This window comes from Acomys minous (genome assembly GCF_964271855.1).
Source record: "Acomys minous genome assembly, chromosome: 7".
NCBI classification, from domain to species: Eukaryota; Metazoa; Chordata; class Mammalia; order Rodentia; family Muridae; genus Acomys; species Acomys minous.
In genome coordinates, this window is record NC_140488.1 from 88,408,681 (window position 1) to 88,425,234 (window position 16,554).

At 36.6% G+C, this 16,554-nt stretch overlaps 1 protein-coding gene across 11 annotated transcripts in view; it reads right to left on the minus strand.

The window, feature by feature from the left end:
• DMD (dystrophin) overlaps positions 1-16,554 on the minus strand; it is a gene marked incomplete at its 3' end in the record, with an annotated part of 2,106,393 nt that overhangs the window by 342,537 nt on the left and 1,747,302 nt on the right. For all 11 annotated transcript variants that reach the window (XM_084788839.1, XM_084788837.1, XM_084788840.1 and 8 more), the window contains one exon: positions 11,637-11,783. In XM_084788839.1, the coding sequence (XP_084644965.1) occupies positions 11,637-11,783 (147 nt within the window). The remainder of the gene's footprint in view (positions 1-11,636; positions 11,784-16,554) is intronic.

Here is a 16,554-nt window from a genome sequence, read left to right on the forward strand (position 1 = left end):
TTAAACAGATTATTTCCAAGATTGTGGACTGAGATTCATATAACAGTACTATGGCTTTAAATTTCTTCCCTTCTACTTCAGTCCCTAAACCGGAACCTAGAATGTTGTATATGTTAGGCAAATGTTTTAGCACTGATCCACCTCCTTAGTTGCTCTTCTGTTTGTGATACAGATTCTTCAGAAGGTAATGACTATAAGTTTGCATTATAAATTAAGGGGAAGTATTGCCTTGTCCTCCCATAACCTTCCCAGCTGGGTGATATTGTTACTAGTTCTGAAAGGTCACCAGTTAGATTCCCCAGATTCAGATCCTGGCTCTTCCACTTACCAAGTTAGGCAAGTTACTTTATTTTTCTCATCTGAAAAATCAGGATCAGATTTTTATCCACATTGTAGACTTATTGTGAGACACAAAGAAGCTAGTACAGGTAAAGGTGCTCAGAATAGACAGTGGCATGTAGTAAGTACTTGTTATGTGCTCATTACTAATCTCAATAATCCATAACAAGAGAAACAACTTTTCTCTGACTTATAATGTGAAATTTTATTGGTCAACTAAGTATGACTGTTTTTAAAGGCTTCCTTTGTAATATAACAACTACTTTCTAATTCATTTTTTACTATTTATCTGCTTTTATTGGTACTTTATTAAATTGATACATTAAGCAATAGGATGATTTATGCCATAAAATCATTATTGTAAAGACATTGTAGAATTTATAGAAATAAAAAGTAGTAGTAAAAACTGCAGTAATTTGAAATCCACTTTGTGGTATTTTTCTTCTAAAATAGCACTTCTGAATATTGTAAGCTTCTCTCTATCCTCCCAACAGAGTTGCCTTTAACATGCAGCTATTCATCTAGCCTGAAAAAGGCCCCTTTTTCCTTTCCCCAGGAATGTGCAGTGGAGGCGGAGGTGGGGGTGTCTTGCTGGTGGAAATGTGAGAACAGCAGCTCTTTGAATGTTGGGCATGACGTAGCATGGGAACTGGGAGCAGCTGCTGGTGGAGTGTTTCACACACAGCAGGGCAGTGGGAATGGGAAAAGCAATGAGGAAAACAACCAGGGCAAACAAATGCAGAAGAAAGGGCAGCTGGGGTCAAACTCCAGGGCAGAGAAGGTCAGACTGCAGAAAGAAGGACACAAAGAATAAAGCACTGACAAATTAAAGTCAAGGGCAAACATCAGCTATTGAACAAAGACAGATAAGAACACTATGGAAAATTTATATACTCAAAAGAAGCACACACACACACACACACACACACACGTATATAAAACTTTAAAAAATTTAAGATATCAGGAAAGTAAAACAAGATTGTATAAGAAAAAATTTGCAGTATAAACATATTTAATAGATATATATTTCAGTTGGAATAATAGCATAGCCCTTAATACTCATTTAGAATCAGCAAAAATTAAATCTTGATTAAAATAAACTAGGCAATAAATAGTATTCATAGATATCTAAGTCACTAAGTATCCTAACTAGCACTCCATAATGATTCAGGTTCACATTATAAAATTTCTGAAAAAAAAATAACAACATGCCTTTCATTCTTTTCAGCTCCATAAAGATTACAGGATTGCTGGTGGCTTCCCGCCGCCCCAATTCTGTACATCATATAATTTAATTTTTGTCACACTTCATACTACCTCATTCATTTCTGGCTCTACAGTCTTTAACACCCCAAGGTCTTTAAAAATAGAGAGAATGATGTTGAAAATTAAGTCTTCTTTTGCAAAATGTAGGATAGATTTTGAAGCTTATGTACCATGTTACTTTCAAGGTTACCTGACCAATTTCAACAACATTCTTCTTGAATAAAGCATAGTACTTGTAAAAGCATTAGAAAACAAATGTTCTGAAGCTTGACCATGCACCTTGACCTCAGCGTGTCACTTTGCTGAACATCCAGATTTACACCTTCTTTAGCTCTTTAAAGCGCCTTGTTCAATTCTTTCTTTCTTTTTTTTTTTTTCTTTAAAAGAGCTGAGGTCAAGCATAAAGGATTGTTCTCCCTTTACTGAAAAGATGTTTTCCTGGAACTTAATTGTCCTTTTTTTCATGGGTCACTCTGCTCCTAATATCAACAAATTCTTCCTGACCTAACCTTTTCAAAAACAAACACATTCTGCCTTCTTCTTTGTTCTTTTCATTTCTTTTACCTACAGCGGTTTGAAAACTGTCATAGGAGCACCAGGCTTGCCTCCTCAGTAAAAATCTTCTTAGAAGAGCAAACCATAATTTAGAATGTATTAGGGTTATTCTTTGTACATATTGTTTCAATTAGTTGGGGTAGAAGTATAGCTTCCAGTTTCTTTTAATTTAACCATGTAAATCTTTTATAAACATTCTCAAAGACAGCAGGATCATCACATGCCATAAGTATTACTGATCGTCTTTTCATTGAGAAAAAGTGACCAACTCTTTTATTGTGTGTACAGGGTGGTGTTGGTGGTCGTGATTTTCCAGTCACTTCTACAGACAATTTTGAGCTCTGCTAGTGAAACAAATAACTGGCAGCTGTTTTTCAGGGAAACATTTGACTCCTCACTTAGGATTACAAATCATGAATGAAACCCTGGCATCAGCGCTTTCCTTTTTGTCTTTTTGTTTTCTTTGGTTCAAAGCACAAAGACAGGTTTTATTAATTACTTTCCTGTTGCTGTGATATAACACCATGGCCCAGAAAACTTATAGAAGGAAGAGTTTACTTGTGTCTATGAAGAGTCCATAATGGGGGATAGGGCACAGCAGCTGGTGTCTGGAGCAAGAATATTTGTGTCTTCAACCACTAACACAAAACAGAGTCAGTGAACTGGAGGTGGAGCAAGGCTATAAAGTCTCAAAGCCAGTGGCATACTTCTTTTAGCAAGGGTAAACTTCTCTATAACCTCTCTAAACAGCTACCAATTGGGGAACAAGTGTTCAAATGCCTGAGTTTATGCAGGATGTTTCTAATTCAAACCACCACATAGGTTATTATAATTAACCTTTCCAACTGAGTCACCTTGGATTCCCAGAACAGCATAACCTCACAGGACCCATAAGGTTGAGGATGCATTCTGAAACAGATGTAATTATATTTTCATGCCACCTATTCCCTCAGGAACTTGACATTGCAATAAGGACTTTTTCAGATCCTTTGCTAGGACCAGAGAAGAGACAATTATGGATCAAACCACACCTTATCCAGACTGGTTTAATTGTTCATACTTCTTGTTCTCTATTTGAATGTAAAACTCCTGTCAGTGCCCAGAAGATGGACTGAGGGTCAATGTTTACCTTATATTTGCTGCTCTTCTCAATGTAGTCACATTGAAAAATACTTCTTTCTGTTTTTCACTATTTCTAATGTCTTTGGTTGGTATGGGATTGGTGATTGAGCCTGGCTTACTGAGAATTCTGGAGGGCAAATTTTGCTCTAAAATCTCTACAAAAGTTTGGGAAAAAGATTTTCAGTGCTTTCTAATGCAAAGGGAATGAGTGCCATATATTCAATATTAAATGTTCATATAATCATAGGAACAGTCATAAGGGAGGGAAATACGGGGAAAATGGGAGGGAGGGAAGAATGAGAGGATACAAGGGATGGGATAACCATTGAGATGTAATAAGAATAAATTAATAAAAAATTAGCATAAAAATTAACTCAAAAAAGAAAAAAAAGTCAAAAATAACAACACTGTATGTTGTTCCATTTGAAGTGACAGGCAGACTCAACTCATCTTCAAAACCTATACAAGTTTGAATAATTTTAAAGAATAAATGGGAGAATACTTCATAATAGCATAATTTAATTAACTAAACATGTAAAATATTCTCAGTCCAACATGTAATAGTACAAAATGCAATTTGTAAATTTTACATTTTTTGTTCTAAGTCCTGGAAAAATCAATGTATATTACATTGGAACATGTCTCTAATTGGACTGGATAAAGTCAAGGTCCCAACAGCTTCATGTTGTATTGGACAACATTAGACAGTACTATTTGAAATGTATTAAAAATAAATCTATACAGCAGCTAATTATGTTGCAGGCAAATGGATGGAACTGGAAAAGATCATCTGGAGTGAGATAACCCAGACCCAGAAAGACACACATGGTATATACTCCTCATAATTGGACATTAGCCACATAATAAAGGACAACTACACTACAAAACAGAGTCAAAAATATCAACCAAGGACCATGTATATGTGTACCTAGACCCACTGTTTGGATGTAGTAGCACAGTTTCCTTGTGGATCCCACATCTGGAGAGTAAGGACTACTTCAGGCATGCACTCTGGCCACTGAACTTAGATCACTTCCACCTGGCAAGATGGCCTTGCCAGGCTACAGAGGAAGAGGTTACAACTAATACAAATGAGACTTGATAGGCTGAGGTCAGATATTAGAGGAAAAGGGCTCCCCTAGCTGAGTACTAGGAGGGAGGGAGAGGGGATGAGGGAAAGAGGGGGGATCAGAAGAGAATGAGGGAGAGAGCTACAATCAGGATGTGAAGAATTTAAACTGCAGAACAAGCAGATAACTTATATTACTAATCCCACTATATGGGACTAGCTCTGAGACTGGCTGAAACTTGAATGTCTAAGCATAGACAATGATTCTTGTTGACTAAAGAACCCCTATGAATTATTATTAGATGCCATTCTTCATATGGCATGAATGAAGATTTACAGATGTCTTCTTTGAGAGAAAGGTGGGAGAGAGAGAGAGAGAGAGAGAGAGAGAGAGAGAGAGAGAGAGAGAGAGAGAGAGAGAAATATGTGCATATGTACATGTTTTTGGGTGTCCATGTAGGTGCATGAGTGACATGACACACATATAGATATTCGAGAACAATTTTGGATGTCAGACATGATTTTAACCTTGTTTTATACAGGGTCTCTTTTTTTTTTTTTTTTTTTTTTTTGCCACTGGGTATGCCAGGGTAGTTGGTGTACAAGCTTCTGGGAAAGTTCTTATTTCCACCTCTCATCTTATCTTAGGAATGATGGAATTTCAAATAATTGCCATTGTGTCTGGCTTTTACATAAACTGTAGGTTCTAAACTCATGTCATCAAATTCAAACATCAAACATCCACTGAAATATTTCTCTATCCTGGTCTTCATTTTTAAAATGTAAATGGTTTGTTTAGTTTCACTTACAAAATAAAGCTATGCAAATACTCCTGCATGTTTATGGTAAGAAGATGTTTAGAGACCATGGATTATTCTGAGAGTAATAACAGAACATATATCTATAAGAAAATTTAAAATGATCTATGTATGAAAGGGATTTTTGGTCAGTAGTCCATGGACCAAATAGGCTTATTACAATGACTGTACAACAAATGCTCACCGAGAGCTAATTCAATGACAGGAAAGAATGAGAGCAGACATGGATATGCAGGGTTTGAGTGTGTAGAATGTTGGGACAGAAGATGACTACATGTATACATGATATCAGAAGAACATGAGCAAACCTTTAAAAATGTAACTCATTAATAGCATGGTTCTTTAACATATTGAAAGCATTTTGTATCAAGAAATGCTTTCATAATATTCAATTTAAGATGTTTTTGCATCCTACAATTCCTTATGGTTGATAAAAAAACCTATTCTTTATGTTAGACTGTATTTTCATCTTTCTGGTGCCATATAAAGGTTTATTCATGAGTTTAGAAAGATGGTAGATCATTCCCTTCCATGATGAATAAAGAAAATGGCCATTTCACTCAATGCATGTACATCACTTCAAAATGGAGAGGGATTCTTGCTTTAACTTTCTTCTCTTTTGATTTTTGATATTCCTTTGTACTTGACTAAATATTAAGATTGGCTATACTTTAAGAGCTGACTTATTAAAATAACTTTTAGTAGATTTTAATGTAGTTGTTAAGTTGTAAAGGCAAGAAGGAATAGAATACTTTAAACTTTTATATTTGAAAGAAGTGTCATTTTTAATGGTACGCTGAACTGGGCTTATTAATCCATTGGCTTGTTAAAGGAAGATTTTAAAGTTAATGTACCCCAGAAACATTTTAAAAAGAGGATAAGTTTGTAAAAAACTTTAAGCATTTTACACTTGTCTTCTCCAAAATAGATTTAAAGTATGACTTGCTTAATCCCAAGTTTAATGGGACTTTAAAGAGAGGAGATAGGACTGGACAGTTCTAAAGACCTAATTCAGACCTTGTGACAATTTATACTTGGTGTGATTGTGGTTGTGCCATGTTTCTAGGCCTTGGTTTGCTTACTTATGAAAGTAAATAATCATAATATCTGCTTACAGTACATAATCACAATGATGCATGGGTTGTGAGACAGTGTCAGAGAACATGTCATAAAGCAGTACTGTACACACTCTGAGAAAGGTCCAAGTAGCAACATCCGTACCAATGCACACAGAGAGGGATAAGACAGGATTTTATTCCAACGGAAAATCTACAAGTAAGCCAGTGTCTCATACTTTTATTTAAGGGTTTCAAGTAAAATGGGAAGCCCTTTTATTCACCATTTCTATGCACAGGTAAATTATATCTTACTTTGCTATTGATTGTCACACCCATCTTGCTTATATGCTTCAACCATTTTTACTGAAACAGCTAAAATATAACTATGGTGTTTTTCCTGAAGCAAAATGAATTTGTCATGTAACTAAACCCAGGATAGTCTAACTCATTCAGGAAGGTAAAGTCTGATGGCTTGTAACTCTATTCCTTTTCTTCCATTATTTTTCCCATATTTAGGCCTGTTTTTATTTTCACTCTTTAAAAAAGATTTATTTATTTATTATTTATACAGTGCTCTGTAGTACACCTGCAGGCCAGAAGAAGGCATCAGATCACATTATAGATGGTTGTGAGACACCATGTGGTTTTGGGAATTGAACTTGGGACCTCTGGAAGAGCCGACTGTACTCTTAACCTCTGAGTCATGTCTCCAGCTCCTTATTTTCACTCTTTTATATCTGCTTTTTTACTACTTCAGCTGTATTTTCAACTTTTCTTTGTCTTGGAAAAAAGAATTGTGGATTTGTACCTGGTTGTTAATGTGATATATGTCAACAGATACACCACTATAAATGGCTAAATTCTTTCTTTTGTCCACCTAAGCTGCAGTCATGATGGTGAGTACAAGCTTCTAAGCACAGAAGCAGTCTAATGCCTTAGTTTTACATACATTCTTCTAAATGTGTAATATTCATATTATAAGTGAGTCATTTATTCCATAAATGAATGAATTTGTTTGACATAAATATCTAGGTTTTCAATATGTACTATAATTTTATTTTATTTTAATGTTATTTATTGAAAATTTAATATAGTTATATCATTTCACACTTTCCTCCCTTCAATCACTTCAATTAAACCCCATCTTATTCTCTTTGAAAATTCCTGTCCTCCATTTGCTCAACTATGTTCATAGCAGCTTTACTCATAATAGCCAGAAACTGGAACCAATCCAGACGTCCAGCAACTGAAGAATGGATAAAGAAAAACTGTGATACACTTATACATTGGAATACTAACAAGGAAATCATGAAATTTGCAGGCAAATGGACAGAACTGGAAAAGATCATCCTGAGTAGCGGAAACCCAAACCCAGAAAGACACACATGGTATGTATTCACCTAGCAGATTTTAGCCATATAGTACAGGATAAACATATTACAATTCACAGTCCCAAAGAAGATAGGTAACAAGGAGGATCCAAGGGAAAATGCTTACATTTCACCCAGAAGAGGAAATAGAATAGAAAGCAGAAGTGGTGAAAGAGAGGGAACAGGGTAAGAGAGAGAGAGCATGAAGAGTAATGGGGGTTGATATCAGTCATAGTGAGAGTGGAGGTGGGCAGACAAAGGGCTTTCAGAGAGAGGAGAAACCTTGGGTGGGGGCTTCTCTGTGAGAAGCTGGAGACCCACAAGAGATTAAGCTCCTGGAAGGATATGAGGGTGATTCTAGCTAAGATTCCTAATTGCAGGGGTCATGGAGACTGAAGAGGCCATCTTCTGACTAGACAGGACTCCTAGTGGAGGGAGAGGAACACCAATCCACCCACAATAACTTCGACCCAAAACTTACCCCGCCTACAAGATGTGCAGAGACACAAATAAAGCAGAGATTGGGGAAATGTCCAACCAATGCCTGCCCCAACCTGAGACCCATTCATGGGAGACAGCCAACCCTTGACACTATTCATACTCTGCTAAGCTTGCAGATGGGAGCCTAGCATAGCTGTCCTCTGAATAGCTCCAACCAGCAGCTGATGCAAACAGATGCAGAGGTCCACAGTCAAACATTGGCTGGAGTGTAGGGAGTCTTGTGGAAGAATGGAAGGGGAAAAGATAGAAGGATTTAGAGGGGATAGAGCTACCCAAGAAGACCAACAGAGGCAATTAACTTGGGCCCAGGGTGTTCTGTGGAGACTGAAGATCCAATCAAGGACCATGTATGGATTGGACAGAGGCTGCCTGAACAGATTTAACAGGTGGGCCGCTCAGTCCTTATGTGGGCTCCCTAGTAAGGAGAATGAGGGCTGACTCTGAAGTGGACTCTGTTGCCTGCTTCCTAATTATTTCCCCCTGGCAGGGCTGCCTTGCCAAGTGACAAGGGAAGAGGATGTGCTCAGACCTGATGCAACTTGATGTGCTGGGGTGGATGGGGGGGCTCCTTTTCTCTGAGAAGTATGGGAGAGGGATAAGGGGAAACAGAGAGAACATAAGACTCAGAGGACTTGATCTGTAACTGACCTGAAAACCTCTGCCACCCCCAACACCCCCAGGAAAAGATTTCATTGTACCAAAGTTGTCATGCAAACTTCCAAAGAAAGGAAGCGACCAACAGTGCTACTCGGCTACAGCACCTGTGAACCACAACAATGACAGGCATGGCATGACATCCCTAAGGGTACAAGGGTGGCACACATACTCTGGCAATAACCAACAGAGATTGTGTCTCCTAGAAATGTCAGGGAGGCTACAACCATGAACTTTAATTAATACAGATATGGTTTTCTTTATTTACCATGTTCCCTTTCTGAATAATGACTCACATTTATAAGTGGATAAGATTATGTAGCAGAATGGTTAGAATTACAGTAAAAATAAATAAATTATGTAATTGGCTTGACTCAATTATGTGCAAACAAAAAGCTTGAGCTCATCTGCTTTCTGCTAGAAAATTTCTCTTAAGCATATCTTTAAGGTTATTCAAAAGAATAGAAACATGAACTTTGCTGTATACAAAAAATTCATGAGCCAAACACTGATTAAATTGTTTAATATGAGAAGGGTATGTCTATATGACCTCTGGGTAAATGGTTTAGAGTTATGAAAGAACTAATGTTATTTCAACTAGCCATATCTGTATTATGATACGAATAGAAGAGACATCATCATGAGTTCTAAATTAAATTTTGTCACATGTATCTCTTCCTAATATTCAGATACAGGATTATAGAAATGAACTGGAGTAGCTTTAGACAAATTGAATTGTTTCATTTTAAAAATAAGAGTTGTAGCTGAAAGATGTTAACATATTAACCCAATAATGACTGTACTCATTTTTTGGTATAGCTTATTGTCTCCTTTCATATATTTCCACATATTTACAATCAAGCCCTTGTGTGGAAATTAAGCCATTAATGTTTTTCATGCTTTACAAATAAATAAATAAACAATAAATAATACAATAGAATAAAAGATTTCTTTGTAGTGCTGTGGCTATAACCCAGGTCCTGTAATATACTGGATAAGCACTGAGTTACATTCCCAAGTATACATAGCATTGATTATTTGTCCACTTGTATATTTTTATTTAAGAGACAGTCTCAGTATGTAGCTCTAGCTGTATGGAAAATCACAACATACACTAGACTGGCCTTGAATTCACAGAGATCTGCCTACATCTACCTTTTAAGTACTGAGATTAAATATCTTTGCCACTATGCCTGGCCTACATAGCATTGATAGTTAAGACTTTTTTATATCATTTGTAGTCTTTTGACCTCAGTCATAAATTTACATGTAGCTGTCACAAATCTTGTACTACATTCTGAAACACAAATATAGCACTCAGCCTTTTACAAGAAAATTGAAATGCAATCCAAGAGTATATGAATAGAACAAATGTGAACATTGTTTGCCTTTGGACACTCATTACTTTAGTTATTTGTGCTTTTAATGAAAAAATATTTTAAGGATGAAAATGATAAGATTTTAACAGTATTGAACTACCATGTGGTCAATAGACATATGGAGGCATAGAATCACTTAACTGTATTGTCTTGCTTTAGTCAATATCACAGATAACAATCTACCATACAGCTATTTCAAGATTATCCATCATACAAGAATTAAATCATATGATCTCAAGGGGTCTGGAATTTGAAACTTGTCTTTTATTAAAGATCTAGCAATTCTTTAACTGAACTTTCAATCACACTCTTAAATGGACTGTTGGTGGCAGAATAATCTGGTTTATCCTTTTTTCATTATTAAAACTTTGAAGACCAAATACCTTCAAACCTAGTTTTCTTTCTAGTCTCAGAAGTATACAATCTGTATCCTATGAAATTGGAAAGAAAAAAATGAGTCTCCAATTTTATGACTAAACCAGTTTTACAGCTGGGGGTATAACGGTCCTTTGTAGAGGTACTATAGCCTACTCTGATATCCATTCCTGCATTTTTATTGTAAGTCAAATGATATTCTAAAAACTATGTGAATCATCTCACTCAGCATTATAACAACTATGTTGGAGATGAACGTACTGGCAACTATAGAGATTAAATGGTATGAAGGACACACAGATAATTAGATTTCCAAGCCCATGTATTATCATCATAGTAATAATTGCAATAACACCATGAACTAGAATATATAGGGCACTATAGACAAATTCTGTTCTTATGACTTATTATACTTATTATTGTGACTTACACACTAACCAAAAAAAACTAAGATTGTGGAAAATTCTATTATCTTTTAGAGGAAAGACTAAAGTTCAGAAAAGTTCAGTAAGTTGTTCAAGGTACCACAACGAGTAAATGACACATGGACACATATCTATTCCCTATATTTACTATACAAACCTATGAAAAATTTCTATGTGTAGATTTATGATACAATACTTGTTCTTAAGGGAATTTTATACCAGACTGTTGACTCTTGTTTCAACTAGAATTGCAAAGGGAAGGTGGTTTTCAGAATCCAAGCAATAATAGCACAAATGAATCGTCTGCTAGTAATTCAGTTCCTCCATTGTGGTTCACCATTGTCTTTCATGTCTTTCATGCAAGGCATACAAAACCCTAGGTTTTGGACATTTCTGAAAATGAGTTTAGTAACATAAGGACTTATCAAGAAATATAAAGCATCTTATTATTATGAACATCAAATGAATATTCATTTGAAATAGGGTTGTACGATATAGACCTGGATAGCACGGAACTCACTATGTATACCAGGCTGACCAGAAATCCACAGAGACCCACCTGGATCTGCCTTGCAAGTGCTGAAATTAAAAATATATATCATCGTGTCTTGAAATTTGAATACCTTTTATTGCTCATTACAAGCAAGCTTTATGTCCATGTCACTTTACTATAACAAGGAGCAGCATTGCTCACAACATGCCTACCTGTAGAAGCTTCCATCTAGTATTCAGATCTTCTAGAGTGCTGAGGTTATAAGGTGATAACTGAATGCCCAATGTGGTCAGCTGGTGAGCAAGGTCATTGACATGATTAACATTCTCTTTAAGAGGTGCAATTTCTCCTCGAAGTGCCTATGAGGGAATTAGAAGATAAACAATTTTAAAGCAAAGAAATGTAGACATTCTGTAACTACAAGTCTTCCTATGCTGTTTGGTGTGTGATGTTAGTGATGATCACTCCATGATTTGTAAGTTTTCATACGTTTAAAAGCTAAAAATAATACCATTAATGCATATAAAGACTCTGACAATGATATTAGGACGTAGGCCTGTTTGAAAAGTGAGTTTTGAGATTAGTGTCTATGGATGAGATTGGATGAGAATGATCCTCAGAGGCTCATATATTTGAATACTTAGCCATCAGTTGGTGGCATTGTTTGAGTTGGATTATGAGGTATGGCCTTGTTAGAGGAGGTGTGTCAGTGGGAGTGGACTTTGAAGTTTTCAAAGCCAAGTCATTCGCAGTTAGCTCTTTGCCTCTCTCTGTCTCTTGGTTGTGAATGAGATGTGAACTATCAGCTACTGCTGCAGAATCATGTCTTTCTGATTCCATGCTATCAGCCATGGTGGTCATAGACTCCTCTTCAGAAATCAAGCTTTCAACAAACTATTTTTTTCTATAAGTTGTCTTGTCAAGGTGTTTTGTTATAGCAATACAAAAGTACCCAAGACAGTGCCCTTATAAAGAAAAAATCTTAGAGATCTTGCTAGCTCCGTTGGTTATGTGAGGAAGAGGCAGTGACTATGAGGAAGAGACACCAAACATCTTATCTGCTAGTCACTGAAACTTGGACTTCCTTGCCTCCAAATTTGACAGAACTAAATTTCTGTTTGGTTTAACTCACTCAGATTATTGTATTTCCTTTTCTTTCTTTTTTTGGTGTTTTGATACAAGGTCTCTCTGTGTTAGCCTTGGATGTCCTGGACTCACTTTATGGATCAGGCTGGCCTCGAACTCACAGTTATCTGCCTGTCTCTGCCTCCCTAGTGCTGGGATTAAAGGTGTGCACCACCACGCCTGGCCCAGTATTTTCTTTTTTAATGGAAGCCTAAATAGAGTAATCCAGAATGGTGTATTAATATTACAGCAATGCATGTTTATTAAGGGATAGATAATTATATTGAACACTTCCTTAGTACATAATATTGTAATAAGCTTTACACATACATAAACTAATCTTTTTCCTATACAACAAACCCTATGTTCTTGGTTCTTGGAGCATTCTCATTTTACCTTTGAGAAACTAAACTTGCAGATGTTAACTAGTGCTACAGTCAAACAGGTAAAAATGGTTGTAACCTGGGATACATAGTTTGATTTGCCTACTTCAGAGTGCCTATTCTTTTTTTAATTTTATTTTTAAATGTTTTTTAATTGAAAAATAAAATCATTCATATTACATCTCAATTGCTATCCCATCCCGTGCATGCTCCCATTCCTTCCTCCCTCCCGCTTTCACCTCATTCCCCTTCCCTACGACTGTGACTGATGGGAACAATTCTCAAATTCATATGAAAAAATACAAAACCCAGGATATCGATACAGTCTTGTACAATTAAAAAAACTTTTGGGGCCATGTCCCCTTGATGGGGAGGCCCGATGGCCCTCGGAGGAAGGAAAACAGACTACAAGAAGAAACTTGATACCCTAGCATCATATTTAAGGGGAGGAGGTAAAATGCTGCTAGATTTTCAATTCTATACATAAAGCAGAAAAGGAGTTTTTACTTTTTTAAATGAAAAGATACACTAAATCACAAACCTACGACATAATACATAATTTCATTTAGGAAGGAAGGAATTTTATCAGCCTAGGATGACTTTCTGCTCTCATGGTATTTTAGCTCTTGTAGCAGAGACTTCTGAAGGCTCCCATGGGGATTATTAGCTGTCTCTGGAGCTTGAAAGCAGGAGTCTCTGATGTGATGCATCATGAGGATCTGTTGAACAGAACTCTATGCACATATGCAGAGGATATTATCATGCATCAAAGCTACCCTATCGAATTGGCATTTATGGATCTTTAACATGATGCATTACAACCAAATGTTCCAACGAGTGACATATAAGGGACAAACTCCTTCACTTAGGAGAACAGTTTATGTAATGTAATGTCTGTGCACAAGGGCAGCATCACTGACTTGACTCTCGTTGACTTACTTGATCCGGGAGGGAGGTATTATTTCCCTGTGTCTTGTCCTCTGTTTTGTTAAAAACCATTGTTTGTAATAGCCTCAACCATAGCCCTTGTAGTTCTTGTGATTCAGAATGGAAGAAGGTTTGCACAATGAAAAGAAGGGTGACATTATCCTTTTAGAGCAACCGGAATACCTGACAAGTAACATGTGGCATTACAGAGAGTTTAAGACTCTTAAATAATTCTCATATGAAAATAGCATGAAAATCACTTTCTTTAATTATTTTTAGCAGAGAAAATGTAGGTATATTCAGAAAAATGAAAAATATTTCCCAGGAAAGGACCACCAAAAGAAGAATAATTTGAATTTAGGGTTTTGTTTTAAGACAGGGCCTTTCTATATAGCTCAAGATGGTCTCAGATTCACAGCATTCCTCCTCCTTTATCTTCCAAAATAAAAGATAAAGTTTTAATTTTTGAGACATATTATCACTGTATAGGCCTGGCTAGCCTGGAATACAATATGCAAACTGGACTGATTTTAAACACAAAGACATCCACTTGCTTCTACCTCCCTAGCACTAAGGTCAAAGGTATGTGCCACCATATCCAGTCCCATCAGCTTTTAAAAGAGGTCATTAAGGGAAACAGGAGCAGTGGATCTGGAAGAAAGGGCAGGTAGGAGTGGGAGGAGGGGAGGGAGGGAGGGAGGGGACTGCATTAGGGATGTATTATGTGAAAGAATAAGAAAAGTAAAGGAAAATATATTAAAAATACATGTTTTCCTTTGGAATGGTGAATGTTTCACTGTATTAGTGATGAATTTACCACCTCAAGAATAGGATAAACAGTATTAAACTGTGTAACAGGGTAATTTTATGGCATTTGCTATATAAAAATATAAAACTCCTGCAATATATAAATTTATTAAACATTTTATTGGTGGAATAGCATTGGAATCCACTGAATATATGTTTTTAAGAGTTGTTACTAAAAAAATATTCCATTCTCTTGTGAAGAATTTGTACTAGCCAGGCGTGGTTGTGTATGCCTGTAATCCCAGCACTCAGGGAGGCAGAGCCAGGTAGATCTCTATGAGTTTGAGGCCAGCCTGGTCTAAAAAGTGTGTCCAAGACATTCACGCCTACCCTCTCTTAAAAAAAAAATAAAGGAGATAGCACCTGATAGATTTCCAAAGTGGCTGTATTAGTTTGCATTCCCACCAGCAATGAAGGAGTGTTCCTCTCTCCCCACATCCTCACCAGCATGTGGTGTCGCTTGAATTTTTGATCTTAGCCATTCTGATGGGTGTAAGATGGAATCTCAGAGTTGTCTTGATTTGCATTTCCCTAATGACTAAGGAGGTTAAACATTTCTTTAAGTGTTTCTCAGCCATTCAATATACCTCTGTTGAGAATTCTCTGTTTAGTTCTGAGCCCCATTTCTCAACTGGGTTATTTGGTTTGGTGGTGTTTAATTTCTTGAGTTCTTTATATATTTTGGATATTAGACCTTTGTCATATGTAGGGTTGGTGAAGATCTTTTCCCAGTCTGTAGGCTGTCGCTTTGTTCTCTTGACAATGTCTCCTGCCTTACAGAAGCTTTTCAGAAGGACAGCAGGTTACCAAGAAGAGACTTGATACCCTATGAGCATATACAGGGGGAGGTAATCCCCCTCAGGAACAGTCATAGGGGAGGGGAATAAGGGGAAAATGGGAGGGAGGGAAGAAGGGGAGGATACAAGGGATGGGATAACCATTGAGTTGTAACAAGAATAAACTAATAAAAAATTATTAAAAAAAGAAATTTTCATATGACATTTTGCTGTTTTTCGCCATCTTAGATGTGAAATGAAATCAAGCAGCCACAGAAAGCTGTTGGAAAGCTCTGTGGGAAACCCCTGATCAGGGCTGGAAGGGAACCTTTCATTAACAGCAGAAGAGAGTTGATGGACGTGACTCCAACAACAGTAGGATTGTTATGTGTGAAATTAGAAAAATAAACCAGGGCTTGTTTATAGTCTTAAAAAAAATAAAGGAAAAGAAAAAGAAAGAAAGAAAAAAGAATTTGTACTAAGTGCCCAGGTAGAAAGGACATTAACACTCATGTATAGATATCTGTGTCTCTCAAACGAAATGATCCCTAGTTACATTGTTTTGTACAACAGGAGGTTAGAACACAGACTTCTGAAATGTCAATGTGAAAACCTGGCCAAGGATGGTGATTGCTGTGGAGTGCAACCAGGTCCTTTTAGATTACCACAGGCATTTCTAATAAACTCAGATAAACATGTGAGTTTTAACATGGAGCAAGCAGCACAGTGAAAATGACAAGGTGGCCAGATGTCTCTCTGTGTGACAGTGAGGCTTTCTGACTCTAAGTTATTTCATACTTAAATTTCAGTTTCAATAGGCAGTAGGCAAGTTCCCATGCTTTGATTCCAGTATTTTATTTTTTATGGTCTCTTCTCAAACCCCAGGAACAATGCTGAACCACTATTTTGGAGTTGAAAGGATAAAAAGTAATTTCCAGTACTCTTTTATCTTTTATTTTTCTTTTTAAGACATGCCTTTCTCCTTCTCTAAACTCTGCAGTGTCCTTTTTAAAAAATATATTTTATTAATTTATTCATATTACATTCAAATTGTCATCCCATCCCTTGTATCCTCCCATTCCTCCCTCCCTCCCATTTTCCCATTACTCCCC